This window comes from Cyrtonyx montezumae, unplaced genomic scaffold (genome assembly GCF_038088225.1).
Source record: "Cyrtonyx montezumae isolate F1298 unplaced genomic scaffold, pur_monq_1.0 scaffold_15, whole genome shotgun sequence".
In the NCBI taxonomy this organism is placed as follows: Eukaryota; Metazoa; Chordata; class Aves; order Galliformes; family Odontophoridae; genus Cyrtonyx; species Cyrtonyx montezumae.
The window spans coordinates 9,610,463-9,636,688 of NW_027071881.1; the positions used below are offsets into that span (position 1 = coordinate 9,610,463).

The following is a 26,226-nucleotide window of genomic DNA, read 5'->3' on the forward strand; positions in this document are numbered from 1 at the left end:
CACCACGAGTGACAGTGGAAGCTGAAGAATCGTGAAGGAAGTAGCTAAGATGAGTTCAGTGCTTGCTGTCAGTGTTGTGAACTGCTGCGCTCGAGGCCGCTTTGTTCTCTTGCACGTCTGCAGTGCTGAAATGTTTGCATACGTGGAGCGTTTGCTTTCTGGTCAAGCATTAACTTTGCTGCCCATTGGCTTTTGCAAATGAACACTGATTTTCTGTCTCGCTTCCATTCTAGTTCCACAGTTGCTCAACCCTCTGAGATGCCACCATCTCCACTGGTTTGGGAGTGAAGTGGAAGATAATGTACTACTGAAGATGTAATGTAGCTTTCCACTGGAGTCTGGGATTTGCAATTCTGGAGGTTAATCATGCTTGTACTGTAATTTTACTAATGAAGTTTTAAATTAACAACCACTACTTGTACAATATGAATAATATTTAGAAATGTACTAGACTTTTAATCTTGTAAAGTGGTTGTGCTTTTAGAAGAAAATATTTTACCCAGAGTTGCACGTGTTTTATGAATTATAGTGCAGCTGTGATGGCTCAGCTCAGAACAAACAGAATTGAACCAAATTTGGGGAGGATTTTTTTTTAACGAAGTGGGATTGTACAAACAGATAGACATACATTTTGATATTGAGCCATTCCTGAAGATTTGGGGTTTTCTAAACTAAGGGATACAGAGAACTTGACTGCGACCAACCCTGACGTCCCGCCGGGTGGCAGCGGCCGCGCGGCGCCCGATGATCCACCCCTATAAATAGCTTCTCACTAGAGCTGTGATGGTGATGTGTGCTGTTCTAAAATCAGATGTTGTGAGTAGAGAGAATGAGTTTGTGACTAGGAGAGACTAAACTTCTGTTTCCTTACCCAGTATAAATATATATATATATTTAATCTATTTTTATTAGAAGTTTTTTCTGCTCTTTCTTACATAAAACCCCCCAGCATGCATCTTCTATGTGTGTAAATACTTCCATTTATGGGCTAATTTCAGAGATCCCCGACATCATTGCTGTATAGAGAGAAACTAGCTTGCACATTTTAGGTCTGTGAAATTTTGTGAGAACTTTTTCCTGCACTGGACAGTTGAGAGAGAGAAGAAAAAAGAAAAGGAAAAAAAAGCACATAGGGAATTACGTTAATCGTGTTCGTGTCTTTAGGAGAAGCTGTGGAAGTCTTGAAATGTCACAGTAGTAAATAACTTTTATTACTTTTTTGGCGAATTCTTTTTTCTGTTGCAACACTGAATTCTGTGCATATGTATATATGAACACAAATTGAAGGCCTCTACCTCCTGGAGTATACAACTTGGTTTGTTTACCTCCACATGATTTTTTTTTTTTTAAGTTCAGTGTGGAGACTTGAAACTTGAATGTCCCTTCCAACTTTTGTATTTAAAACAAGACTAGAAAATCGAAGACTGTTTTTCACCTGTACAAAGAAATATTAAAGGGTGGTCTTAAGATTTGAGCATTGGTCTGGAGAAAAACCGTGGTGTTTGTTATGGACAATTAACTGTTAAAGTTATTGTAAGTTATCTGTATTTAGCAGAGTATTTTCAACAAGAGTGATCTGAGTGAAATTGGGAACTATCAGTAAGTTATGTTCGGAAGTTTTAACTTCAATGAAGTAATTATTTGCTGTGAAAGAGACAAACATTGAATTACTGAACAAAGATGGTGCAATATCTTTGTTTTTTGTGAGGCTCCTGAGAATAGAACCAACTGAAGCATTTCAATTCACTTGAATGGGAAACGTGTGTAATCACGAGAGCCCGAGAAGACACTGGTATGAAAGGTAAAATCTCAGAGGTTGCTCAGTTATGTGGCACACTTGCTGGTCACTTTGTAAAATGTAGATTTGAAGTACAGTGGTGAAAACATTAAATGTGACATTTGAAAAAGAAGCGCGTTATCTTCATTTCCTCATCTCCGACTTTTATTTAAGATTCAGTTGTTACAATCGTGATTAACGCTGTCTGAAACAATGCAAGTAAAAAGAGTTTATAACACCTCGTCTCGGGCACGCGCTTCATTCCGGCGAACGCGCGCGCGGCGGCGGCGCGAGCAAAGGGGGCGGGGCCCGGAGGGGGCGGGGCCACGCGGCGTAAAGGGGCGGGGCCGGAGGGGGCGGGGCCAGGGAGCCGCTCCGTGGCGATGGCGCGGGCGCTGCGCTGCCTGGAGGCCGCGTTCGCGCTGTACTTCGTGTCGCACATCCCCATCACGCTGCTGCTCGACCTGCAGGCGCTGCTGCCCAACGCGGGGCTGCACCCGCAGCAAGTGAGGGCCGACCCCGCGGTTCGGGCTCCGTGCGTAGGGGGGCGGCGGCGGGAGGACGCGGCGGATGTGGCGGAACGGCCCCGGCGCAAAATGACGCTCCGCCGCCGGCGCTGCGCTGCGCGGTTCGGGTCCGCTCGGGTCCGCTCGGTCCGCGGGCGCTGCTGTAGCGCTGCGGAGCACGTGGAGGGCGGCGGGCGGGGCCGCGCCTCTCTGCGCATCGCCGTTTCGCCGCGTTCTGAATGAAGTTGTGGAGGGCAGCGTAACGAAGGCAATGGGAGGAGCAGGCGGTCCGCCGCGTGGCCCTGGGCTTTACGTCCAGCGCGTGCGTTTCCTGCCATCTGCAGAAAGCGTGCCATTAGGGAAGCCATTTTTAATTAATAGTTAACCAGCAAATCTCAATGCATATCTCTGTTCAAAGTTCAACTGAAATCCATGCTGGAATTTACATTTCTGTCATGGAAACGCGTTGCAGCTCCCTCGGAGCTGGAGAGCTGAGGTTTCCCCCGCCGCAGATGTTAAGGCGCGGTTGTGTTCTTCCCGTGCAGCTGACGGAGCTGCTGCAGTGGTACACCGCCGCCTTCCGGGACCCCATGATGCTCCGCCCCCCGGAGTGGTTCAAGGCGTTCATATACTGCGAAGCCTTCTTACAGCTGCCCTTCTTCCCCGTCGCAGCGTACGCCTTCTTGAAAGGTTGGTAGCGCGTCCTGCAGGGCCGCTTTGTTTATCTGGCTTAAGCAGGGAAGGGATGGAGCGTGAGGAGTGCTGTTTTCGTGGCAAGTTTCACCTGAGAACGCAGCGTGCATTAAACCGTTGGAAACTGCAGTGGTGACGTGCAGACCCTCCTCAGCTGCGGTCACGTACCCGTAAGCACCACTGGCAGAGCTGCCAGCATCCATGAGGCTCCGGGTTAAACCGTGCACTTATTTCACCCCTTTAAAACTGCAACAACTGCACCGTCATTGCAAATTTCCACAGTTGGGTTGCTGCCACGGGTTGCTGTCAGTACGTAGTTTCTGTTAGCAGTGACAGCTGGTGGCTCAGATGTGATAAATGCACCGCTGGTGTTGCGTTCACTTACAAGTGACTGAACTCTGATTCCAAAAGTCTGAGTGCTGTTTCCTCGCTGCTTCTACTCAGGTGGCTGCAAATGGATAAGGACTCCTGCAATTATATACTCCACCCATGTAGCTACAACGCTGCTTGCTATCCTGGCTCACATCCTGTTCCACGATTTCTCAGCCTCAGAGCATTTGGGTCCTCAGACGCTGCGTGAGCGCCTCCTTCTGTTATCTGTATACGCACCATACTTGCTGATACCACTTCTGATTCTGTTCACCATGCTGTACAGCCCCCAGTACAACCAGGTGGAGAAAAGGAAAAGGAAGTAGCCTGCTGTAAAAGGTGTAAGCACAGCTTTCCTGTTTGTTTCTACCCACACCCCAGCCCTCCAGGACAAGCACTAAGTGGTGTTGGCTTAAGTGTCAGATTCCTGCAAGGAAAGCTTTTATTGGCTGGAGTTCACAGCTCTTCCATCAGAAACAGCTTTGGCAGGAGCCTGCATTGGCACTGTTGCCAGGGGACCCAGCAGCTCCTTTCCTCCTCTATTAGGAAAACAAACTTCCCAACAATAAATGTGTTTGATGGAGGCTGGAAACTGCAGCCCATGCTTTTCCTTCAACTTCCCTTTTTCCAAGCTTACTTCAGGATGAGATTTGTCTTCCAGTGACACATTCTGCAAAATCCTTAACTGATTACATACAAATCAGCAAAGTGAAAATCTTTTTCTCAGCTACTTCTGAAGCTTTTCAGATCATCTAACAATCGTTACCTTCCTCGTCCTAAAATTTCACCTTATTTTCCTCTGCTCCAGTTCTGATTACTTGCAAATACCTGCTCACTGATAAATGTGCCAAACTCTGGATTTCTGAGCGCTCTATTTTGTTTGGCAGTTCCTCCTCGATTTTTTCAAGCACTGTAAACAAGGATTTGTAAACTTCTGTTTTCCATGAAATAACTTCTAGTATGGAAATAAACAACTGACTGCATCCAAATTGCATTTCATTTCTGAAGGGAATAACTAAAAGGATCTCATCATCGATGAGAGCTTAGGTAAGGAAAAATACTTGCATTATATTCTGAAGTCATAGAAAACGGTCCCAGCTGCTGGGAGAATTCTTTTTTCTCAGTTTGGTCTGTAGAAATAAAACATGAAGGCTTGTGTGAAATGGTAGGCCACCGAGCAGGCTTTTCAGTCTTTTATTATTTCAGGACTCTGCTGGTGTGTAACTGAAACCTTCCAGGGGCTTTGAAAAGGCCAACATTTTCATATTTGGTTGCCTAAAGACAGAGTAAAATGCATCTATTGCCACTTCAACACGAGGTTTGATTAAATTTTAGATGACAGGCATTCTGCTTTTAAATGTCACGTTCATACTTAGGGTTTCTGTACGCTGCTGCTGCTGCCACATGCTTTGAGTTGTTTGCCTCACCAGTTTGAAGTTCTGTGGTTAAAATGCCAACGAGAGTATTCTGCTGTGATGTCCCTTCAAGCAGTTTAATCTTAATTCTATTTTCTTCTTTTTGTGTGTAACTGCCCAGTTCTGTTAATCATACATTTGTCCAACTAGTCAAAGAAAATAACAGGAAAGAGTCACTACTGCTTCTCTCAGCTGTGTGTTGTGCTGTTAGAAACGTGGAAGTCTCTACAGAAGTAAAACCTTCGTGATGCCCACCCATGGAGTCACAAGCTTCAGAGCTCCCAAATAATGCAGCAGAAGAAACTAATTCTGGTATATCCAAGAAGGTGAAAAACAATACTTTATTTCCTGATTTCTTTGAAAGAGCTGTACATTTCAAAAGGGGGGACACAGTAACATAGGGGCAGTAGTATTAATTCAACCACAGTTTGAATTTGAACTACTGACTGTACAAAACTTTTATAAAAAAATGAAAGGACAGAACAGTCTTACACACGTTAGAAAGCCTTCCTTATTGCCACTTCTAGTGTAATTCACACGGCATTAAAAAACCCTTTTATTTGCACAGACTGTCTATATTCATTCGTACACAGTGAAAAATTGCATATTTCTGAAATTCTCAGGATTCTGGAATGCTCACGTTTCCAAGTTGGTCTTTATCTGAAAGTCTTCTATTTCTGAAAAATGAATTGGTCAATGAATTCGTTCTGGTCTGCTTCAATTTTACACAGAGTCTCATATTCTATTCGGTATCTGAAAGACAAATAAAATAGGTTACCAGCTGCTGATTTAGGACTGAGGAAATGCAAGCTTAGGCTACATGTGTGTCCTTTTTAGGCAATGGTTACACGAATTAGATTTCACAGTTCTAAAGTACCTTTAAAACTCAGCTGCCTGGCACTCTGTTTTATTAATTTCCACGACTGCATGATCTCACACCACCTCTATTCAATTAGCCACAAATGTGTTAGAAATGATCCTTCTCAGTAAATGGCTTTCTCTTGTATGCTACACTGCTTTCTTTTCCAACTATTAAACCAGTGCCCCAAAAGTAGTTAATAGAAAGCTCACCTTTCCAGTTGCATCTTTTTCTCAGCTATTAGAGCCTGAAGTTGCTGTTCCTGTGCTTCTCTTTGCTTTGCTATGGACTTCAGCAAATTTCGTGCACCAATGGCCTGTCAAAACAGATGTCTGGTGATGCAGCTGCACAGGGTTTGTAATGCCCTTCACAACCAGCATCAGCCACCACAGCAGCAAAACTGGGTATTGTACTGCTGAACAGATGCAGTCCTTGTAAAGTGTGGGCAGGTTAAGGCATTCGAGGCTTCCTGCCAACCTGAGATATTCCTAACAGCCTGAAACAAAAATCACCAGCTTCCCTGGACGTGCAGCCTGACCCCTGGTGACTGGCTACCAACAGCCAGGCTCCGGAGCAGACACCCACAATTGTACTGAAAATTCATTTCTAATCCCATAATAAGGTGAGAAACAAAAGAACACTTGGTGACACGTACAAGCACACGTTTCAGAGGTAATGACAGAGCTTTTTGTTGTATGGATCTTTTAAATCACCCTCTCCTCACAGAGCCCATCATCCCTCTTGAGAACAGTGTCCTACCAGGAGGTGTGAGCAGGGATATGTTTATAGATAGTGCATAGATAGATAAGTGACAGCAGCAGGGTCGTTGGATGCAGAGGTGCATGGTGCTGCTCCAGGCAGTGCCGCAGCTGGGATCAGTTACACGGAGCCCACACACACACACACACACACATACACACACACGCGCAGCCCGGAACGGCGCGGTACCTTCATCTTCTCGCTCTCAGCAGCCCTGGCCAGCTGGTCAACGAGCTCGATTAAGCTACCCACTGTTTTTTGAAATTCTACTATTTCTGCAAAGAAAAACAGTCACGTGACACCAAAACGGCGCCACGGGACACGGGCGCTCCCAGAGCCGCGCGTGGGGGGGAGCGCGGCCCCGCAGCACTCACTGTCCACGAAGGCCTTGCACTCCTCGCGGAGCTGCGCCGTCTGCTGGGCCACGTCGGGCTCGAGGACGCGCAGCTTGTTCAGCTCGTCGAAGTGCAGCCCCGCCGCGCCCAGCGCTGCCTGCGCCATCGCCCCGCGGGACGGACGGACACGCGGACAGACACACGGACCGCCCTCACCGCCGCCACAGCGGCACGCAGCAAGCACTTCCGGGTAGGGGGGCGGGAGGAAGCACTTCCGGGCGGCGGAGGGCGGGAAGAAGCATTTCCGGGTGGGGGGGCGGGAGGAAGCACTTCCGGGCCGCAGCCGTTCTGGAGCGGCCACGGGCGGTGGGTGCGCGCGTGGGGTCGGGCGCGGCGCGGAGATGCGGCCGTGTGCGGGCGGGGCTGTGGGTGCTGAGCTCCGCGCGTGTGGGCCCCGAGCGCAGCTGAGCTCCGGGACGCGCCGCCCAACGGCCCCGACCCGGCGGGCCCGGCGCTGCCGTGGGACGCGGCCGGGGTTGGGCCGCTGTAGGGCCGGAGCAGCTCTGCTCGGGGCACTCGGCGCGCACTTCTCGTTCTGTGCTGTCTCTGTTACGCGCGTCTCTTTCCTTTTATTTCTTTTTCTCCGTTCTGTGGCAGCGCTGAGCACGGAGCGCTTCCTGAGCGGCTGTGCCGCAGCTGTGCAGCCCACCGAGCGAAGGAAGGCACGGGGGATGGGGTTCTTCCACCGGAAAGGGTTCCCGGGACAATCAGGGCAAGCCCGAGTCGTGTTTCTGTTACATCAGCTCTTAGGTGTAGGACAGTGCGCTGTTGCTTCTGCTTCTGGTTTACTCATGTGTAAGGGATTTTAAAGTAAAGCACACGTAGTGAATAGGAGGTAACTTTGTTACTGGAGATGTGTTCAGTGGGTTTCTCCATCCTGCTCTGCTGCCTTGAGTAATTAGCTTCTTATAGAACACAATTGTAATAAGCAGCCTTTAGTTGCTGATGCTTGGTTACCAGCAGGGAACTTCTCATCTGGCCAATAACTTGCTGGCTTTTTAACTGAGACAAATTAAAAAACAAAACCAGGCATTTTTTAAGCTTACCCATTCTCAAACCATTATAATGAAAACTACATTACACTGACTGTTTATCCTTCTAGAAGTGGAGGAAAAAGAATGAATGAAAGGAATTCTTGGGAAATAGAATGTAATGTTCCAGCACTTCAGCATCAAGTCATGTGAAGAGGAGGCTGAAGTTGCTCTAAGCATATCCCATTAAAATATTCTTTATAAAATCCCCAGATTGCCAAAAGCCCTTCCATTTGTTTCCCTCCTGCAGGCAAAAAGAGCTGCACTCTTTCAGGAAATTGAAAGGGAGCTGAATTCCATGTAGCACTTAACCTTGGGTTGCAGTGTTGTATGTTGATTGTGTGGTGGCTGAACACTGAATAGCAGGAAGTCCAGGGGAGTTTAGCTTGCCTCACTGACAGTAATGCAGTCGTAATTCAGCTGTGTGATGCTGGACAGCTTCTGTGTTGCTGTGGAAGTTGTTTGAAAACGCACCTAAATTTTCTTTTGCTGGAACGTGTGTAGATGTGTTCTTAGGAATATATTGAACTCGTCTCTTCATTGTGGGCTTCACAGCTTTGTTTCTCTGTGGAAATTCTAGGCTTCTGTGTTGACCTGGAAGGTTTCCATTTCAAGAGTCCAGTGGCTATGACTGTTTCTGCCCTCCCGTCTTCGCCGAGCGACTCGTGACTCGTCGCCAATCACGGCGGAATCCATCAAGCCCACGCTGTGCAGGGTTATCATCTACCTACAGAAGATGTCTGGGGACACGTGTCTAACCACCACCCTCTGTCCAGCTGCAGGACCCAAGCCTAAAACTTGCAGCTTCAGAGTTGGCAGCCTTGGTAACAAGTACGTGCGGCTGAATGTTGGGGGCTCCTTGTATTACACTACAGTGCAAGTCCTGACCAGGCACGACACGATGCTGAAGGCCATGTTCAGTGGTAGAATGGAAGTTCTCACAGATAAGGAAGGTAAGTGGATGTCTTTTGTTGTTGAGAATTTTGTGAAACAGCTGTGCCTGTTTGTTTGCTTGTTTTTAGTATATTTTAAGGCTGTGCTCAGTGCATGAAGAAAGCTGTGTTCCAGAAATAATGTGGAGCATGAGGCTGCCAAATCCCATTGGCTCTACGGGTCCTCTGTGCTTTATATAAATGTGTGCTTTCATTACTAAAATTAACGAGCGGAAAGACCGGTTCTCTTTCCTGCAGTCACAGTTGGTGTGCAGATTGTTGATGTTTTTATGAAGGTTGAACAGACAGCATGTGGGTAGTCCTATCTGTGGTGTTATGTAGTGGCATTAATCAAAATGCCTCTAGGGAGGGGAGATTCAATTTTCAGCCTTGCTTGCTGTGTTGAAGATTCTCAGGTAGGCTGAATCTTGTTGAGTGTCACACATGACTGAATCTCTTTGGTCCAGTGGCTCTGTGTAAGAGCCTCTGGAGGACAGGATTTGTCTTGCGAATCTGGAGTGGTTTAACCCCCTTTCCTACATTGCCTTATATACCTAGACCTTAAAATGAAAAGAAAAACCTTTCTTTTTTGTCTGCCTTCCACCTTATGGACAGTGATCGGGCACTTTAAGCCCTTTGTCTGTGTGTGTCCTTTGCTATTGTTTGCCAGCAAGTCAGACATCCTGTTTCCTAGTGAATGTGACTGCAAGGAAGTTTCAGACTTGCAAAAACTGTACTGCTGTTTCCTGTGCAGTATCCCCTCCTCTGCTCCTTCCTGATCCATCCTTGTCCTGTTCCTTCCTCCTATTTGGAGACTGGAACAGCATTTTTCAGTCAATTAAACAGATGTAAACTGGTGATTTCCTGTAGTAATTAGAAAAGTTTATTCCTTTAATTAGAAAATAATACAGAAAGCATGAAGCACAGAAAATAACTGGTACAATGGCTGATCAATAGATGCAGTGCAAGGAAGTAATGAGAATATAGGCAAGGAACCAAGGGAGTGGTTCCACTCCAAGTTTCGTTCTGTAACAAATACCAATATGGTGAAAGTCAGTAAGGTCTTCCCCTGAATGGAATCAGAAGAATGTTGTGTAGTTTCAGACAACGTCTGTTTTACTGAACCTCTGTGAGGAGGTATTTTTGTCTCGTAGTGCTGAGGTCATTGAAATGTTGTGATGGTTGTTTTTCAGGCTGGATCCTTATAGATCGCTGTGGGAAGCACTTCGGGGCCATTTTAAACTATCTCCGAGATGACACAATTGCACTTCCAAAACACAGACAGGAGATCAAAGAGTTGATGGCAGAAGCAAAGTATTATCTCATTCAGGGCTTAGTGGATATGTGCCAAGCAGCTCTGCAGGTAAGAAATGGAAGTAGCCAAAGTAACACAGCAAAAATTAGTCAGCAGTTAAGTAAGATCTTGCCCAGTCCATTTATCAACCCCATGGTTTTCCTTGTTCTATGTGCACACCTAAGCTCCTGCAGTGCTTTGCATAGAGACAGAATCTGTTTGTGATCTCCCTGGTTATGGTTTCAGACCTCTGTGCTGTCACAGCACTGCCTTCCAGGCTTCTTATGCCTGAGCTCTGAAAGCATTTAGTGCAATTAGTGAGGTGCTTTCTTTTATCAAGGGTATTTTTTTTTTTACGAAGAGATGGATCATTTCCAGAACAAATTAAACAAATCCAGAATGTGAAAGATGTAGGTCCAAGTTTCTATCATTTCAGAGATGTCCATTATGATGGTGGGTACTTTTGTGCTCCCATTTGCTTGACCAGCTCCCCCACCCCCCAGCACTTCTCTGCCTCACGGGGATGCAAGAAGGATGAATAAAGTAGAATATATATTTGTCATATAAACAGAGGGACTGCTTTTTTTTCTGTTTCTCTAGATGTGCTCATCTTGTGTGAGAAGCAGCAAACCCCAGAAATTAAAAGAAATGAATAAATTTGGTTATTTTGAGCATATAATGTAAAAGCTCTTATGGCATTTGTCTAAAATCCCTGCAAGTTTTGTCACTTCCCATTAGATAATGTTTGTAAGCAGAACTGGTTAAAATCTTTTTAGAAATTTTTTTTAAGTTTGAATTTTAATGGTGAAAAAGACTGATACGGTAAGCACTCATTACTTTAAGGACATTTCTATCATTTCAAATATGTAAACCTGAGCTAGCATTATTTATTTCACCTGGTTCTTGTGAGTTAAAGTTCAGCTGATTTAAATCAGCTTGTTTTGTAGCTTTTTAATAAGGCGAGCTTAGATATTTTATATGTGATTAGTAATATTTCTTGTAGGACAAAACGAAATACCTAACAAATACCTGACACAAGAGGTTCAATGTGCTTTGTACATCCATGGAAAAAAAATGTGAAGGTGCACTGACAATTTTCCTTCTGTTTGGAGTTCAAAACATTTATTCTAAAAACAAAATGTTCTGAGGCTTTCCTATTAGTATTGAGCTGTCCTTAATTTGCTGCATGAGGAATCTGGATTCACAGACTGTACCACACACTCTTGATTGTTGCTTTTGTATTGCAAGGGGCTGAAGTCCATTTTGGTGACGTACTGTTCTTGCCAACTGTTCAGTTTATAATGACTGATATTCTTATATACTGCAGTCCTTTGATTTGATTAAAACTCATAGTATCCTTTTCTTCAAAAAAGGACAGAATAATAAACCCACTTAAACCAGATGTGACTTGAGCTCAGAGTCTTTGCTATAGCTAAGAAGGACGTTCACCTGCATCCCAGTATTTCAATTATCAGTGCCTTCTGGGAATAAGAAATCTCTGTGCTGTATTTCTGGGTTGCAGATCAAGGTAATGCTCTGTGGTTACTATAGCAACACAGAGCTTTTTTCTTTTTTGCATCACAGGGTTTGGGAACATGGCTGGAGGGTTTGGAAAAGCAAGCAGCAGCAGATGTTTTAGCATTTATGTCTCTTGAGGTTTATTTTTATTTCCTCTCCTTTTTTCAAAACAGGACAAGAAAGACTTGTATGAACCTGTCTGTAACATCCCTATTATCACATCTCCTAAAGAAGAAGAAAGACTGATAGAATCTTCAATGAAAGTAACTGCTTTTCTCCATCTCCTCAGTGAGAAACTGAATTTTTGCTAAATGTATTCAAAGACAAAGTTTAACTTTCTCTTTCTCTCATCAGCCTGTTGTTAAGCTGCTGTATAATAGAAGCAACAACAAATATTCTTACACCAGGTATGTCACCAAGTGTTTTCCCACTGGAAAGGTTTACCTTTAACTTTTGGGGCAGAGGAAGATGTGGTACAGCCTAACTTGTATTTTGTTATTTAGCTTACAACAGTGCTGTTCTGTGGATTTGAGTACAGTTACTTTTGGTTGTTATGAATCCAGATGAGGTTCGGAGGAGGTTACAAGCTATGTGAAATGTAGTGTACCTGAAATGTTGTGCTGGAGGAGTGTGCCTGAGAAAGATGAACAGAAATAGGGGATGAGAACTAGGAATGATGAGGCTATTGAAATAGGATAGCACTCAAACTGTTAGCAGGGGTTTTGCTTTTCAATGCAAAGCTAAAGCAGCCATGATTCCTCCCTTCTCAATTTAGCACTCTGCCAGCACTCTTTTACCCTCACCTACAGAAGTTCTTGATGTTCCATCTCTTCCAGTGCCTCTGGATGAATCAATTATTTGGCTACAAAGGAAAGTATCTGGTCTGCTCAGGATCAGCCCAGATAGGGCCAGTGCAAGAATTCCCTGGCTTTTCTCCTATACTAAGTAACATTATTTAGTTTTATGGTTTAACTGTCAGGATCCGTTTCTTATGATGCTATCAGAATGGCTCTGGATTTTCTCAAACCAATCATTGAAGGGATGTGAGTGATCCTTTATGCTATGCAGAATTCTCAGTTTCAGCCTTTTCAGTCTTAACATTCAATCTTGGAAGTTTTTTCTCTAGGCAAGCTGACTGTCTTCCTGTCAGAGAGATGGATTCTAACAGTCATGAAATTTCAGGTTGCTGGGAAATGCTACCTCAGGGAGTGCTGAAGAGCAGCCTATTTTTCAGCAAACTGCATCTTGTGTCTGCCAGTCACTCTGCAGTCCTCCCAGTGTTACCCTTTAGTTTATGGCAGTGATGCTAAAGCAAATGCTGAATAGCATGTTAGTCATCATGGCTCTGGAAATGTAAACACGCTAGCAATGAGAGCAGCAGAATCCTAGATACAGGAGGTGTTGGTATCTCAGCTAACCATAGGATTCTAATTATTCCTTGCATAAAAATCTTCATGCCTTGATGGTGTTTAAATGAGGAACATTTATTTAAAATTCCATGCTGGCTGCTAGCAACGAAAGGTTAGCTACTGCTCTTAATCAACAATATGAAAGGAGTTTTCTTAGTTATGTAGTTGGTGTTGTCATGTACAGAAATGGATGAAGACTTCTCTTTTCACAGCTCTGCACTTGATAAAGCCTGGGATTGTTACTGACTGAATCACAAATTGCTTTTATCCCGTGATTCTTAAGAGCTGAAGATTTTGTTGAGTTGCACATCATGCTATTTTGATTTAGATCTGAACAGAAGTATGTCTTGGGCAGAGTGCTTTATGTAAGCCTGGTTGGCTGTCCTTATCAGCAGTGTCTTGATTCACAAGTATTCATAGCCTTCCAGGACTACTTCCAAAAATTAAGGTACTGCACTCAGAAGGATAATTTCATTCCTCTGGGTAGGTTCATGGCAGCAAAGTGCAAACCTTGAGCTCCTGGGCTCAATGAGTAAGGAATTTTCCTGTTAAAACTGGCAAGGTTAGCTTTGTTGTGTTGATAACGTCCTTGCTATCTTCCACATACCTGCTCATAATTTTCTCGCACCTATAACATGAGATTGAAAGGTGCATGGAGTACAAGCTTTAGACAGAGCAGCATTCAAGCTAACAACAGAGGAATCATGCTTCTAGATTGCTTTTTTTTTAATTTGTTCAAATTGGATGTTTCTTGGTCATTGTGTTGTTATTTAAGTAACATTTAAAATCTTAAGACTAACATTCTGATGGTTGTACTTGATTTTAAAGCTACAACACGGTACTTTTTTTTTCCTCCAGAACATCCAGATCTTGCTTGGAAAATTAATCAAGCTCCTAAGTTCTGCCTGTTAATAAAACGAAATGTTCTAAGTAATGTATCTACCCTAGAAATCTATATAAGACGTGGCTAGTCCGACATGCAGAATACCATCATTGTTGGCTACTCTTTGAAGACACGTTGACTCTTCAGACTTATGCTGTTACTGAGCTAAGCAGAACTGCAGTTAGCATATGATTTAATTGTCTTGAGCATAAGTCGAGAGATAATTGCAGATAGTTAATGTAATTATTTGGGAAATTGTGCTGTCGTTATTAATTATGCAACTCTGAAGGCTGGTGTGTTTGTTCATGAAAATCAGAGCAGCCTATTTGTATCTGAAGTTGGCTATTAGCCTCTCTTCTTGGCAGCATATGTCAGTGAGTCACTGCTTGTATTCTGCAGTTAGATCAGTGCTTAAAACTGTGGTGGAATAGGCATAGAAATTTTGTAGAGATGGCCAGTGAGGGAAAAAAAATCCTTTTTTTTTTTTGTTACAGTAATTCAGATGACAACTTACTGAAGAACATCGAACTATTTGACAAACTCTCTCTCCGATTCAATGGCAGAGTCCTTTTCATTAAGGATGTTATAGGGGATGAAATCTGCTGCTGGTCTTTCTATGGCCAGGGTCGGAAACTTGCTGAAGTCTGCTGTACCTCTATAGTGTATGCCACAGAGAAGAAGCAAACCAAGGTACTGGAGTGTTACCCACTTGTCTTATAGCTTGTAATAAATCAGTTGGATGATGCACAGGGGAAAGATGTAGATAAACCAAATTGCTTGAGGGAAGCAATGTCATTTGTTGGGGAGATTTTGATACTGGCTGTCATAAGTATTGGCTGGAAATGACAGTCAGTGACCTCCATATTACTGGGGTGGTTTGCTGCGTGAAGGGCTGCAGCACTACCTGGTACGTGGTAAAAGATGGCATGTAGTAGGTAGAATTCAGAGAAGACTGAAAATGTTAGCAGATTTGAAGAAGGAATGACTGCAGATGGGAATCTGAAAGCACAGTCTTTTCAGCACTGATCTGTAAAGTTGATGGAATTTGAGTCCCCAAACCACGTAAATGCCTTTAAACTCTAATGAAATGAAGTAAGGAGTTTAATTCTGTTACACCTACTTAAGTTTACTTCACTGCAGTTACCAACTTTGTGTTGCACTGATGTAGTCATCGTGTGTAATTTGACTAGGTAATTTTGACTTGGTAGGTCAGGAAAATGACATCTGCTGTTCTCTGCAGGTTGAGTTCCCCGAGGCACGGATTTATGAGGAAACCCTGAACGTCTTACTGTACGAAACACCACGAGTTCCTGATAACTCTCTGCTGGAAGCAACGAGCAGGAGCCGAAGCCAGGCCTCTCACAGTGAGGATGATGATGGTTTTGAACTTCGTGACCGAGTGCGCCGAATCCACGTGAAGAGATACAGCACCTACGATGACCGCCAGCTCGGCCACTAGCATGGCAGCCAAGGAGGAAGGGTTTGGTTTCAAGGCTTGTATCTGTTCTCTGAGGGAGATCAGGAAGTAGGGAGGGATCAGTTGGACTCTGTGGACTGATTTTCATTTGGCTTCTTGTTTCCCTAGAGAAGCAAATGGGCATTTGTGCACACAAAGCAACACTAAAGGCCAAGGCTTGAGAACTAAGATGTTTGTTTTGCACCATGTGCTTCAAACACAGGCTGCCCCTTTTTCATGTGACATGAGAAATGGATTCCAAAACACTGATTCTGACCATTTGTGGTTGCTCTTTTATATCTAATAACGTGCCAGATATCTTACTTCCTGTGGGAAGTACTGCTTTTCCTGAATGAGATGGAGTGAATTGAAAATATTTTTTTCAGTTACCTGTCCTTTTAGGGCTTGGTGTAATGGAACTTCCAGTTCTTAAATCAAGATACTGAAGAGGGGGTGGAAAGAACTCAAACATGACTACTTCTACCAAACACTACATCTGATAACCACGGGAGGAAACAGTTAGCTGCCCACTAGTCAGGTGCACTGCATATGTGATTTCTTCCTCTTATTTATCCCTTATGCACATACAGCAGTTTGTGTTCCACCACAGTTGTATTTAAAACTCATTAATTTTAAGGCATGCTTTTCAGAAAAGTTGAAAAGTCAAATCATCAAAAAATCTCCCCCTGTGAAAAATAAGAAATAGCTGAAAATTGTAATGTATACAGAATGACATGTCACAGGAGCTGGAAAAACAGATATGGGGAAGGAAGAAAGCTTATCAAATAAGAAAACTTCAAGAATAGATTGTGGCAGGGTTGGCATTGTTCAGGGCTTTGATAGTGTGATCCTGTTCATGTAAACAATGGCACCCTGTGGAATTATATGTAGTTTTACAGTGGTTTCCTCCTGTGGTTCAAAAGTGCTATTTGATGTTTAATTTCTCAAACAACAGGGAAAAAAATGCAGTGACTGGAGAAGTGCAGACTACACAGTTGTAATGCTAGATAGTATTGAAGTACTGAAGAGTTAGTCTAAGTTTTGTACTCTGAATCACCTCCAGAGCGTAGAAGTTGAAGTAGAGAACAGAATATTCATAAAAACTTTGTTCTGGCATGCATGAGGCCTTGGACAGAGGGAAGAGATGGCAAACTGAAATACTGAGTGCTTGACTGGGTGCTCATTTCCAGCAGATTGGAGTCCCAGCTGTTTCACACATCAGGTCTCTAGAAAAACTTTGTTTAGTATGGAAAGTTGCTTATTTCTTTTTAACTGTTTGTATGTTTCAAATGCAGGCTGCAGATTCAAATTTTACCACTGTCATAATGGTTATTACTTGAAGGTTCTCACTGACACCTCTGGACGTGTGTCAGTGGCATGCTCCACCACTGCTTTTGTTTCCTTATGTTTCATGTGAAGGTGGAAGCTTCAGATTCCATGACTGTTAGTATTGAACTCCCCTGACCAGTGCCAAACTTACAAGTTTTAAAGCAAATTAATGAAAGTCATAACTAAAATTAAGATAGAAGATGGTTTGGTCATAATTAAAAAAAAAAAAGGGTGGAGGAAAAAACAGTGATTTCCTCAGGCTTTTGAAAACTGAACTGTTGAGGCTTTGTAAGAAGATGCTAATGGCTGCAAAATGTGGGAGGTTTACTGCCTAACTGGGCCTGTGTGTGAAAGGCACTTAATCCTCCTCACATTCAGGCAGTAACGTCACAGTGATGCACCTGCCTTTTTCTGAAAGGCCCCTTCAAAACTCTGATAACTTCTTGTCTTTTCTACATGGCTTCCCAGCTGTTTTTTCTCTTGTGCTGGGAGAAATACAGCTGCTGAGATTCATTTTGACTAAAACTTTTGTTTTTTTATTGTGATAAAGCGTGACGTAGGTTTAGTTTCTTTCTTTTCTTTTTCAGTTGATTTTTCTCCACTGATACTATTTAAATTAAATGGTGGTGTGTGCTCTGAAGCCACCAGCAGAGACTGCAGTGATGCAGTCTTTTTGCTGTACTTGACAGTTGCAGTTTATTCTTCACTTTTTTTGTTCCTCCATTGTGTAACAAGTAATTCTGCCATTTTCTATGTATGGCATTTGTATTTCTTGGCAAATTATTTTTTTTTCATGTTATTTCATAGTGATAGTTAGCAGATGAAGTAAGTGATGCAGGTAGCTTTGCAAAACTGCTCAAAAGAAGTTATAAGGAGAGAAGTTATATCTTTACATGTTTTCTCTGAGGGGGTCAGGTTTGGCAAAAGTGTGAAAGAGAGTACTTGTCAGATTAATTGCTCAGATATTTCAACTGGTGGATCAAACCTGTGCTCACAGTGTTCCTTAAGAGCACTGATTCAAGTTGTGAAGGTCTTACTGTGCTGTAAGAAGCAGAATAAGCAAGCTTGTGCATTGATTTTAGCTAGTTTTCTTTTCTCTGTATCCCATACCAACAAGTCTTTTTGTCTGTTTAAAAGACAGTTCTAAAACCATGGACTTGGTGTTTGTCCTGATGAGATTTTTGGGACATGGCTGAGTGATCCTGAGTGAACAGCTGTGGCTGGGTCTCACTGGCAGTCCTCTAGTTCCCTCCACTGGTGGACGGATCAGGAGTTGGGAAAAGTCAGGAGATTTTCTGCTGGACACCTTCTGGGGTATCTGCACACCACTGAATGAGAGTACCCTCAGAGATTCCCATCGTAGGTGCAGCTGCTGTATGTTTCTGATAAGCTGTGGGACCCCTGGGTTGCTCCTTACCTGCATAACTGAATTCACATGAGAGCTCAGTAAGCCTAAATGTGGGGATGGATGCTGCCATCACTTACACAGTTCATATTTTAAACCTTTTTTTTCTTGTGCAAGTGGTACAAAGAAATTTGTTTTCTCTTAGGAAGAGTCCTGCTTACCCACAGCTGTTCCAACGTGGAATGTTAGCTGAGTGTTCTTTCCAGCAAAGTCACAACATGTTGATAGTACAACCTGACTGCAGTTCTGATGTAACATGTGCTTTAGCTTTACTTAGGTAAAGGATTCAAGTTTGCCAAACACACACACTAGAATGTACTTGTGCAACCTGCTGCAATGGAAAAGAGCAGCACAGCAAAGGGCGATGCAGCATCCACTTGTCTGCAGTAAGCTGACCCCTTTCAGAGCAAACAGCTGTGCTTCCTGAGGATCTCTGCTGCCTTTAGGTTATCATTATCATCCTCACTAAGATGATACAGATTGCTAATTATATGCATTTGTCTGCAAATTGAGAGGAATGGCTTCCTACATTGGATATCAACGTTGGCTGTGTGCAGTGATGTGACTGAATTCCAAGTGGCCTTTAGGAGGAGGAAGTACCTGTTAGCCTCACCTGTAACCTTACTCTCTTCACTTCTGAATTTAGGTGAACTCCTGTGCATTCAAACAGTGTATTAGCAGACTGGAATGAACATTAACTGACATTTATGCACACGCAATGTAATGAAGTGCTCCATGTTTCTCTAATGGGGTCCTGATACACAAACACAACCTCAGCTTTCCAGCAGAGGAGCCCTGGTGCCTTGAGCCACTGTTAACCAGTTCTTCAGTATCGGTGTTAATTAGGCAGTAATGTCAGAACAGAGAGCTCTGCAGGGTGGCAGCCTCCATCTGCTTGATAAATGCCAAGGCAAAGCTGAACGCTTCACCTTCACTGTGGCGTTCAGTTTTTGGACCAGGAGACGTTTATCCCATTGTAACGTTCCATGGACTTCACCTCAGTTGCAGCTTTTGGTTAAAAACTGAAAGAAAACCGACTGCCCCACACTTGGAGGGCATTGCAGGGACCCATGCTGCAGGGACTCCACAGAGCTGCCAGCAGCCCGACCAAGGCAGAGCCTTTACTTCGTATTGTACAGCTTCAGACAGTTCACTCTCAGAAATCCTGGTGAAGTATAATTTAGATGGCAGCCTGTGACAATCCTTGGTGTTAAATCTTCAGGGGCAGACTTCATGTTGTGTGTTGTTAGGATGAGTGTGGGTCTGTTCAGAGCTGAGGAGCACGAGCTCTGCACTGTCTGGGTGACATGCAGCAAGTCAGTTCTGTGTGTGAAGTCTTCCTCATCTGCAGTGAAATGGTTGGGCAGGGTCTTACCCCCCCAGAGGGACGTGGTGTGAAACAAGCTCAGCCTCAGCATCCTGACAGTGCTTTGGATTTCTGTGTTTTGTATGTGGGGGACAGGAAACGAGGGCTCTCTAAACTGACACTCTGTGACCAAGCTGTTTCCATGCTTAACTTTGTTCTCATCTAACTTCCAGAGCTCAGTCTGATGAATAAAGTAATGACTGCAGTTAACCATATTAACTATTGGATAAGGTGTTTTCTCTGTTATCAGCAAGGTAAACGGGACACTGGCTTTTAATAAAGCGTTATATTTTACGTTGCCCTTGGTTTTTTTTCTCCAGCATCACCGTTTTTTTGCCGTGTGGGTCCTCACCGCTGCTCCGTGTCGTGGCCGTGCTCGCAGTGCTGAGGCACCGCTGTGCGCTGCGGCTTTGCCGCTCAGCCCCGCAGGCCGCTCTGTAGGAGGCAGCGTCGTGCTGCGCGCGGCTGCTCCTGTATCTGCGATTTAAGCGTAGCAGCGTTGTTTTTCGTGTTCGTGAAAATGACTCAAGAACAGCAGAGCACACTGCTCCGGCGTTAGGGCCGCGCACAGAGGCGGCCCGGCTCCCGAGCCGCTCCTGGGGGGGAGGGCACTCCGGGTCGGACCGCGTCTGCCCGGTTCGGCGCTTTCAGCCCAGCCGAGGTTAGCGGTCAGGGCAGTGACGTGGCCGCCGTCTGTTCCCAGCCGTCGGGTGACACTCCGTGCTTCTGTAGCGGTGCTCGTACTGCGGGGGTGGACTGAGGAATTGCCCCCAAAACGACGTTTCCCCAGCTGCTGCCGCTCTTTGCTTCTGCGAAGCGCTGTCCCTTCGCCAACGTTAAACGTGAGATGACCCGAGAACCGCACAAACTGGGCGCGCTATTTGCTCTTAGGCCCATAACAAAGAAACGAGTCCTAAAAAAAGGCGGTTGAAACGCGCGTTAACTAACCTGCGGCTTCAGCCCCCTTCCCTCCTGCCCGGGAGCGCTGCTGCGGGCACAGCCGCGGGTCCCGGGGCTCCCCGGGGCGGGGCTGTCGCTGCCGGGGCGGTTTCACGGCGGGGTCGGCGGTGCCGTGCAGGTGCGGTTCCGCCCCGTGTCCCGGTGCCGCCGCCCGCGGGCGGGCCGAGCCGAACTGACGTCAGCGGAGCCGCGGAACATGGCCGCGGTGCCGCGCGCTGCGCAGCGCTCTCTCCGCTCCGGTCCGCGCGGTGCGGCGCCGTCGCCCCTCGGGCACTCCCGCAGCGGCGCCGGAGGACGGCTCTGAGCGCGCCCCGCTCCGCCATGAGCTGCTCGGCGGACGCTGCCAAGGAGAAGCTGCTGTGGAACGTGAAGAAGGAGGTGAGGGCGGCGGCGGCGGGAGCGCCTCGGTCCGGGAGCGGGACCCGCAGCGCTCCGCGCCATGAACGCGCTCGATGCGTTTCGCGGCGGCGCCGATAACGGAGCGGCGCTTCGGGCGGATCCGTTCCAGCGCGCTGTGACTGCGGCGCGCGGCGCTCGTTCCGTCCGTTCATCTCTCGGGGCGAAGCAGAAAGCGGCCCCGGGCGGTGGGGAGGAGGAGGAGGAGGAGGAGGAAGAGGTGAAGGAGGAAGGGGAAGCAGAGCTGAGGGCGCCGTCGCGGGGATGCGGCTCTGTGCCCGCGGAGCTGAGGTTCGTTCGTGGCTCCGCTGCCCCGGGAACGGCCGGAGCGGGGACATCGCAGCTCTGGCGGGGAGAGCGGCTCGGTGCCGCGGGGATGCGCTCGCAGGACGGCTCCCAGCGCTGAGCGGCTGCTTAACGCGGAGCGAGAGCGGGGGGGTCCGCGCCCGAGAGCGCCTTCCTTCCCCGGGACCCATAGGAGCTGCGTTCGCTCTTATGTAAGAGCAAAGCGAGGATGTAATGCTTAACCCGTGCAGCGGGACGAAGTTTTTCTGAAGCTGTCCGTGCTGCCGTTCCTCCTCTCCTGGGCAGCCACAGGTGCGCTGCTTCGTTGCAACGTGCGCCTTGGGGACGGAGCGGCGATGGGGCTTGCGTGCACTTGCTCTCCTGGGTTAATGTTTAAATAGAGAAATAAATTGGAGACGCGTTTTCTCGTCGCAGTATTGTCCCAATGTGCGAAAGGGAACAGATTCCCGTGATCCTGACCGGCGTGAGCAGAGCTGTACGTGAGGGAGCAGGACCCACCCGGACCCACCCGTCCGTCGGTTCTGCAGTGGCTGCGGTGAATGGGGTCAGGATGGCGTTGGAGGTGCTGAGACGGGGGCTGTTTTCGGGCACTTGACGCGGGCAGGAGCTGGGTGCACACCTCTGTCGTATCCCCACGGCGTCCGGCGGAACTTTAAAACCCTTTTTTTCTGAACGGGTTTTTTACACCGCCGGTTTTCATCGCTTACATTTTTCATTCAAAAAACTTTTTTCATTGTTCCTTTGGGAAAACTTGATGCTTTTTTGCTTTTCTCAGATGGACCCTCCATCTCCCACTGGTAGAGGGTGCATTTTGTTGACTGATAGAAAGGAGGACGTGTAATGTGCCGTGAAAATGACACTGTGCTGGGATTCACGTTGAGTTCACGTTCCAAACATCTCTGTCTGCAGGAAGATCTGCTGTGACAAGCAGGGTCAGGAAACGACATTTCTGTAGCCATCTCCTGCTTTCTGAAATGAAAGCTGTTTGCCTTTTGTGGATGTAAACACTCTTCCTAGTAGTGGAACAAACAGAATGACAATAACCTTAGCTGTTCCTCCGGGAAACAAATTCAAAGCACCTTAGAAATGCAATTGCTCATCTTACAACCAAAACACGACGACTTCTTAGCAGAAATGGTTAGACTGCTTTTATTTACGCTGCCCAGTTCTTCAGCAGTAATGAAAGTTAGTGCAGCAGAAGCTGTGGGTAAATGAATGGTGCAGCACGCACTGAAAAAGGCAGGGATGGGGGAGGAAGAGAATGGAGAGGCTGATGCACTTGCTGCTCTTCCATGTGCTTGTGCCACCTGGCAGGAGTAGATGGGATGGAGGAGCCTGTCGCACCTGGGGTGGACCTCTGTCCTTTGCAGCCCCCGAGCTGTTTTCTCCCCTGGTGCTGTTCTGTTCACACTGCTGCCTCCTCCCTCGCAGCAAATCCAACAACAGTTGTAACAGGTTTCTCTATCTGTGAAGGTGGGAGGAGGTGTTTGTATTTATTTTAATAGGAATAGGTTGCAGTTGATAAAGTGGATGCCTTTGTAGGCTCAGAAAGCTTCATTGACAGGGGCCTTCCCAGAACAGCATAATTCCCTACAAAGAGAGTGATGCAGTTTGAGGGGAGGGCAAAGAGCTTGTGTTCCACTCAGTCAGAAACAGTCTGACTGAATTGCCTGGAGCGTCCCTGGATTGCGTGGCAGTGGGCAGTGACGTGGGACTGAAGAATGGTGCATTCCAGCTTTTGAATCCTCACATTTACTGACAGTGCCCTGAAAATGTGTCTTAGTAACACTCAGTAACTCTCCTGAGAATTTGCAGAGGTTTGCTCTGTATCTGGTGGCATCTGGGAGCGGGCATGAATTGTTCAGCTGGTCTGTACTGCTTAGCTGGTGGTCCTAGGTCCAAAATCTGATAGTGAGCTGAGCACGTGGTGCTGCTGCATAGAAGTAGTGTTCACTTCATTGCATTCATAACCTCGTTCTTTCTAATTGTGACTAGAGTTTATTTTTTTTTCTTCCTGAGGCTGCAGAGTGGGGTCTACATAAGCTACTGAGCTAATGAACACTGATGTGCCAGGGATGCCTGAGAAGGATGTGATAGCAGGGAACTGCCTCCAAGCTGCAGAGCTCCTATTAAACCACTCATCTTCCTCCCTGTAGTCAGAGTCAGGATTCTGGTTACTGTTCTCTGGGGAACTGGGACTGAAATCATAGCTGCAGTCCTAAGGACTTAATGGTGCCTGAATTCAAATCTGCAAACTTCAGTCACACGTGCATGACTTATCTTGGAGCTGCTCTCTGGTGCTCCCTCTTCTAGACACCTTAATGCTCGTGGTACTCCGAGGTCAGTAAATCAGACCATTCCTTTGGTAGATTAAATATGGTTGATCTCTACAGAGGATGTCACGTGTTGAAAGGCCTGTATGGCAGCATCGGGGCTGGGGCTTTGTGCAGCTGCTTGTCAGGTCAGCAGGTGTGGGAGTGGGCATGGAAGGCACGTGTGATGGCCCCACAAATGGTCTCATTGGAGGAAGAATCCCTCCAAACTGAAGAGAATGTGTTTGTAGGTAGCTAACACCTCAAACAGAGAAGCCAGCTGCTGGCCAAGCATTGCATCGGCAGCTCCTCTGGGCTCAGGCTCTAAGAGGGAAGAATGGCAACCTTTGGACCTATCAGCACTACAAGGGTGGTAACCCAGCTAGCTTTAAACTGGTTATCTCAGGTACCAAGTGCTGCCTAATGAGAGCTCAGTGCAGACCTGCTGAGAAGCAGGAGCTGAGCTCTCCCAGATGTGCAGATGCAGCCCCCGTGGCAGGGTGGTGGTGGCTGTTACTGTGCCACTTGCACTCACACGTCAGACTGAGCTGATATTCAGGCCATGTGCTGAGTCTGTTGAAAAACAGTTGCCTATGGGGAGACAAGATTACCTGCCAGATAATTCACCATTTGTTGGGCTCAGGACTGCTGTAAAAATCACTTCAGAGTTAAAAAATAAAAAAAAAAAGTTTGTGATGTGGCATTTATTTAGTCGGTGTCCTAACCCTGTAATTACAGCTCACAGTGGGAGAGAACAAAAGTGATTGTGGATTTGTATCTGGAGAAGCAAGTGCTCCATGGCCAGAAGGGAATGAGTATGTGATGAATGAGTTGATTGAAGTAACTGATATTCATCAGGCTAAGGAAGCCACTGGGGGAGGAAGGAGCTAGCAGCTGAATCGAGGGAGCTGCAGCCTCTCTTCAGGGGCCTGCTTGGAAGATGTGTCTGTTTTCTTCCTTAATTTTTGAACGTTTGTAATGAATTCCCTCTGGAGTTCAACACATCAAGCTTGAAACTGTAGAGGAACTTCGTTTGAAATGAGAGGAAGTGTGGTGAATGTGCTCTGAAATAATTCATCCTTTTAGAGAGGGCTGCTCCAGGCAGACTTGTCCTTGTTCTCCCAGTGGTCTGCCCCATCCTACGTGAAGGTGTTCAGCTTTGTTCTTCCTTTCCCTTCTCACATGCTTTTACCATTTCTTCTGAGCAGAGATTAACTTGCCTGAGTTATTTGTCTTCTGGCAACGGGGAAAAGACGAGTTTGAAACAAGCTGAAATTCCCAAGTGCTGTCCTTGTTTGTGTTGGGATTTTACAATCACTTTTTGCTTCTTTCTTTTAGGTAAAGCAGATCATGGAAGAAGCAGTCACCAGGAAATTTGTACACGAGGACAGCAGTCACATCATCGCCTTATGTGGTAAATGGCACACGACAGAGTTAGTGCTGCATGCTCTTTGTGGGAATTTATTTATTCTGCTGTAAGAGGTAAATACTGGGATTTCAGTATTAGGAAAACATGCAGTGCAGGCGTGTGCTGCCTTTCCTTTCTATTTCCTCCATCCATCAGTAAAGTGACTTGTTAAAACATTATTATCCAAAACAAATATCAGACCAAAGCAAGGTGATTTATGGGGAAGCATTAATAGCTTAGAAGTATGTATTAAGAGAGAAGTGGCTGTTACAGCCCTGAGAATCACTGGCAAAAGTTGAAGTTTCCACAGTCCCAGATTAAAGTCTGACAGAACCTGACCCCAAAAGTCATTGAAAAAACTGTCCCCTTTCTATTTAAAGAGGGGAAACTCTAGTAGAGATCTCAGTGAGTTTTCTAGCCACCGTTACAACACTCAGCGTGTTGTAGCTCTTCACAGCTGTTCTCTGCTCTCTGCTGGGTACTGAATGCTGCTTTACATCACTGCTGTGTTTGGGAGATTGAGGATCCAGGCTTTGACACTGGGGACGTTCTCCATGTATTTTTAAATACAACCACGTATTTTAGATCTTGTGTTAGCAGGAATTAACAAGGAAATGAAACTTCTTTGGAGGTATTACCACAAAGTACATCGAAGGCAGCTGCTGTTGCAGAACACTCTCTGAAAAGATCAAAGCCTGAATAAATTACAAAGTTTGCCTGCTGTTTGCCTGATGTGTGTCGTGGTGTGGAGTGAAGCAGGCCCTGTAAGGGATGGTCCAGCTGCAGGAGCCTCAGCAGGGAGCAGCTCCCCAGGGTTTGTGCCAGTGCTCCTATGGAGACATGGGCTCTTCATTTATGTTCTTGTAAAGAAACTCCTGAATATTGGTTCTGTAATCCAGCCATCATTTACTGGGGTCGCTAAGAATTCAGTGCTATTATCAGACTTTGTTGTGTGGAAAATATCACAGCAAGGTGTCAGACAATTGTGGAGGTGTGTTGGTCTGTGAACTCTTGGCTGCTTTCTTGTCATGCTTCAAACTGAAGGCTTAATCCAGAGCAATGCTTGAGAATGACTGGAGAATAGCTATCATCTAAACAGAGGGGTTAGGAAGGATGAAATTTGCTTTTGAAGATGTGTGACAGGTGTAAGGTTGCTTAGAGGAACAGGTACTGGCACGTGTTACTGAATACAAAACTCTGAGAATAGTAACCTGCGTTGTGTTCTGCGTTTGGGTTCTCATTATTTCAGATGTTCTCCTCTAATCTGCTGTGTATTTACACGGGAGAAAGGACCATTTCACTGATTTACTCTGAGATCAGAGCAGATGAGGAAACTTCCATTGTGTCCTTGCTGCAATCTGCCTGTTGAATCTGGTTTGCTCCAAGTGTTGTGTATCAGTTCTCTTTGAGCTGTGTTGTTGATGTAAGGGCTGCTGGGGCAGCAGCTA

General features: G+C 45.9%; 5 protein-coding genes across 12 annotated transcripts in view; 4 read left to right on the forward strand and 1 right to left on the reverse strand.

The window, feature by feature from the left end:
• Positions 1 to 729, forward strand: part of NLK (nemo like kinase) — a 34,826-nt gene extending 34,097 nt beyond the window's left edge. For all 3 annotated transcript variants that reach the window (XM_065732111.1, XM_065732112.1, XM_065732110.1), the window contains exon 12: positions 234 to 729. In XM_065732111.1, the coding sequence (XP_065588183.1) occupies positions 234 to 288 (55 nt within the window). In that variant the 3' untranslated portion in view covers positions 289 to 729. The remainder of the gene's footprint in view (positions 1 to 233) is intronic.
• A 1,431-nt stretch (positions 730 to 2,160) lies between these two features.
• Positions 2,161 to 3,750, forward strand: TMEM97 (transmembrane protein 97). Its single transcript, XM_065732207.1, has 3 exons — positions 2,161 to 2,283; positions 2,829 to 2,973; positions 3,421 to 3,750. The coding sequence occupies exons 1-3, from the start codon at positions 2,161 to 2,163 to the stop codon at positions 3,669 to 3,671; spliced, it is 519 nt and encodes a 172-aa protein (XP_065588279.1). The 3' UTR covers positions 3,672 to 3,750.
• Positions 3,751 to 5,075: 1,325 nt separating this feature from the next.
• Positions 5,076 to 6,900, reverse strand: IFT20 (intraflagellar transport 20). The gene is made up of 4 exons (XM_065732083.1): positions 6,753 to 6,900; positions 6,568 to 6,653; positions 5,832 to 5,935; positions 5,076 to 5,513 (listed from the first exon to the last, which is right to left on the reverse strand). The coding sequence occupies exons 1-4, from the start codon at positions 6,877 to 6,879 to the stop codon at positions 5,432 to 5,434; spliced, it is 399 nt and encodes a 132-aa protein (XP_065588155.1). The 5' UTR covers positions 6,880 to 6,900; the 3' UTR covers positions 5,076 to 5,431.
• Positions 6,901 to 7,061: 161 nt separating this feature from the next.
• TNFAIP1 (TNF alpha induced protein 1) lies at positions 7,062 to 16,529 on the forward strand. 2 transcript variants are annotated; one of them, XM_065732136.1, is made up of 7 exons: positions 7,062 to 7,079; positions 8,385 to 8,757; positions 9,930 to 10,099; positions 11,722 to 11,811; positions 11,903 to 11,955; positions 14,335 to 14,530; positions 15,081 to 16,529. In XM_065732136.1, the coding sequence occupies exons 2-7, from the start codon at positions 8,541 to 8,543 to the stop codon at positions 15,297 to 15,299; spliced, it is 945 nt and encodes a 314-aa protein (XP_065588208.1). In that variant the 5' UTR covers positions 7,062 to 7,079; positions 8,385 to 8,540; the 3' UTR covers positions 15,300 to 16,529. The 2 variants fall into 2 exon arrangements, with proteins under 2 accessions (XP_065588208.1, XP_065588207.1); XM_065732135.1 differs by lacking the exon at positions 7,062 to 7,079 and having other exon boundaries at positions 8,274 to 8,757.
• A 4,143-nt stretch (positions 16,530 to 20,672) lies between these two features.
• SGSM2 (small G protein signaling modulator 2) overlaps positions 20,673 to 26,226 on the forward strand; it is a 35,195-nt gene continuing 29,641 nt past the window's right edge. For all 5 annotated transcript variants that reach the window (XM_065732090.1, XM_065732093.1, XM_065732094.1 and 2 more), the window contains exons 1-2: positions 20,673 to 20,734; positions 24,709 to 24,784. In XM_065732090.1, coding sequence (XP_065588162.1) covers positions 20,678 to 20,734; positions 24,709 to 24,784 — 133 coding nt within the window. In that variant the 5' untranslated portion in view covers positions 20,673 to 20,677. The remainder of the gene's footprint in view (positions 20,735 to 24,708; positions 24,785 to 26,226) is intronic.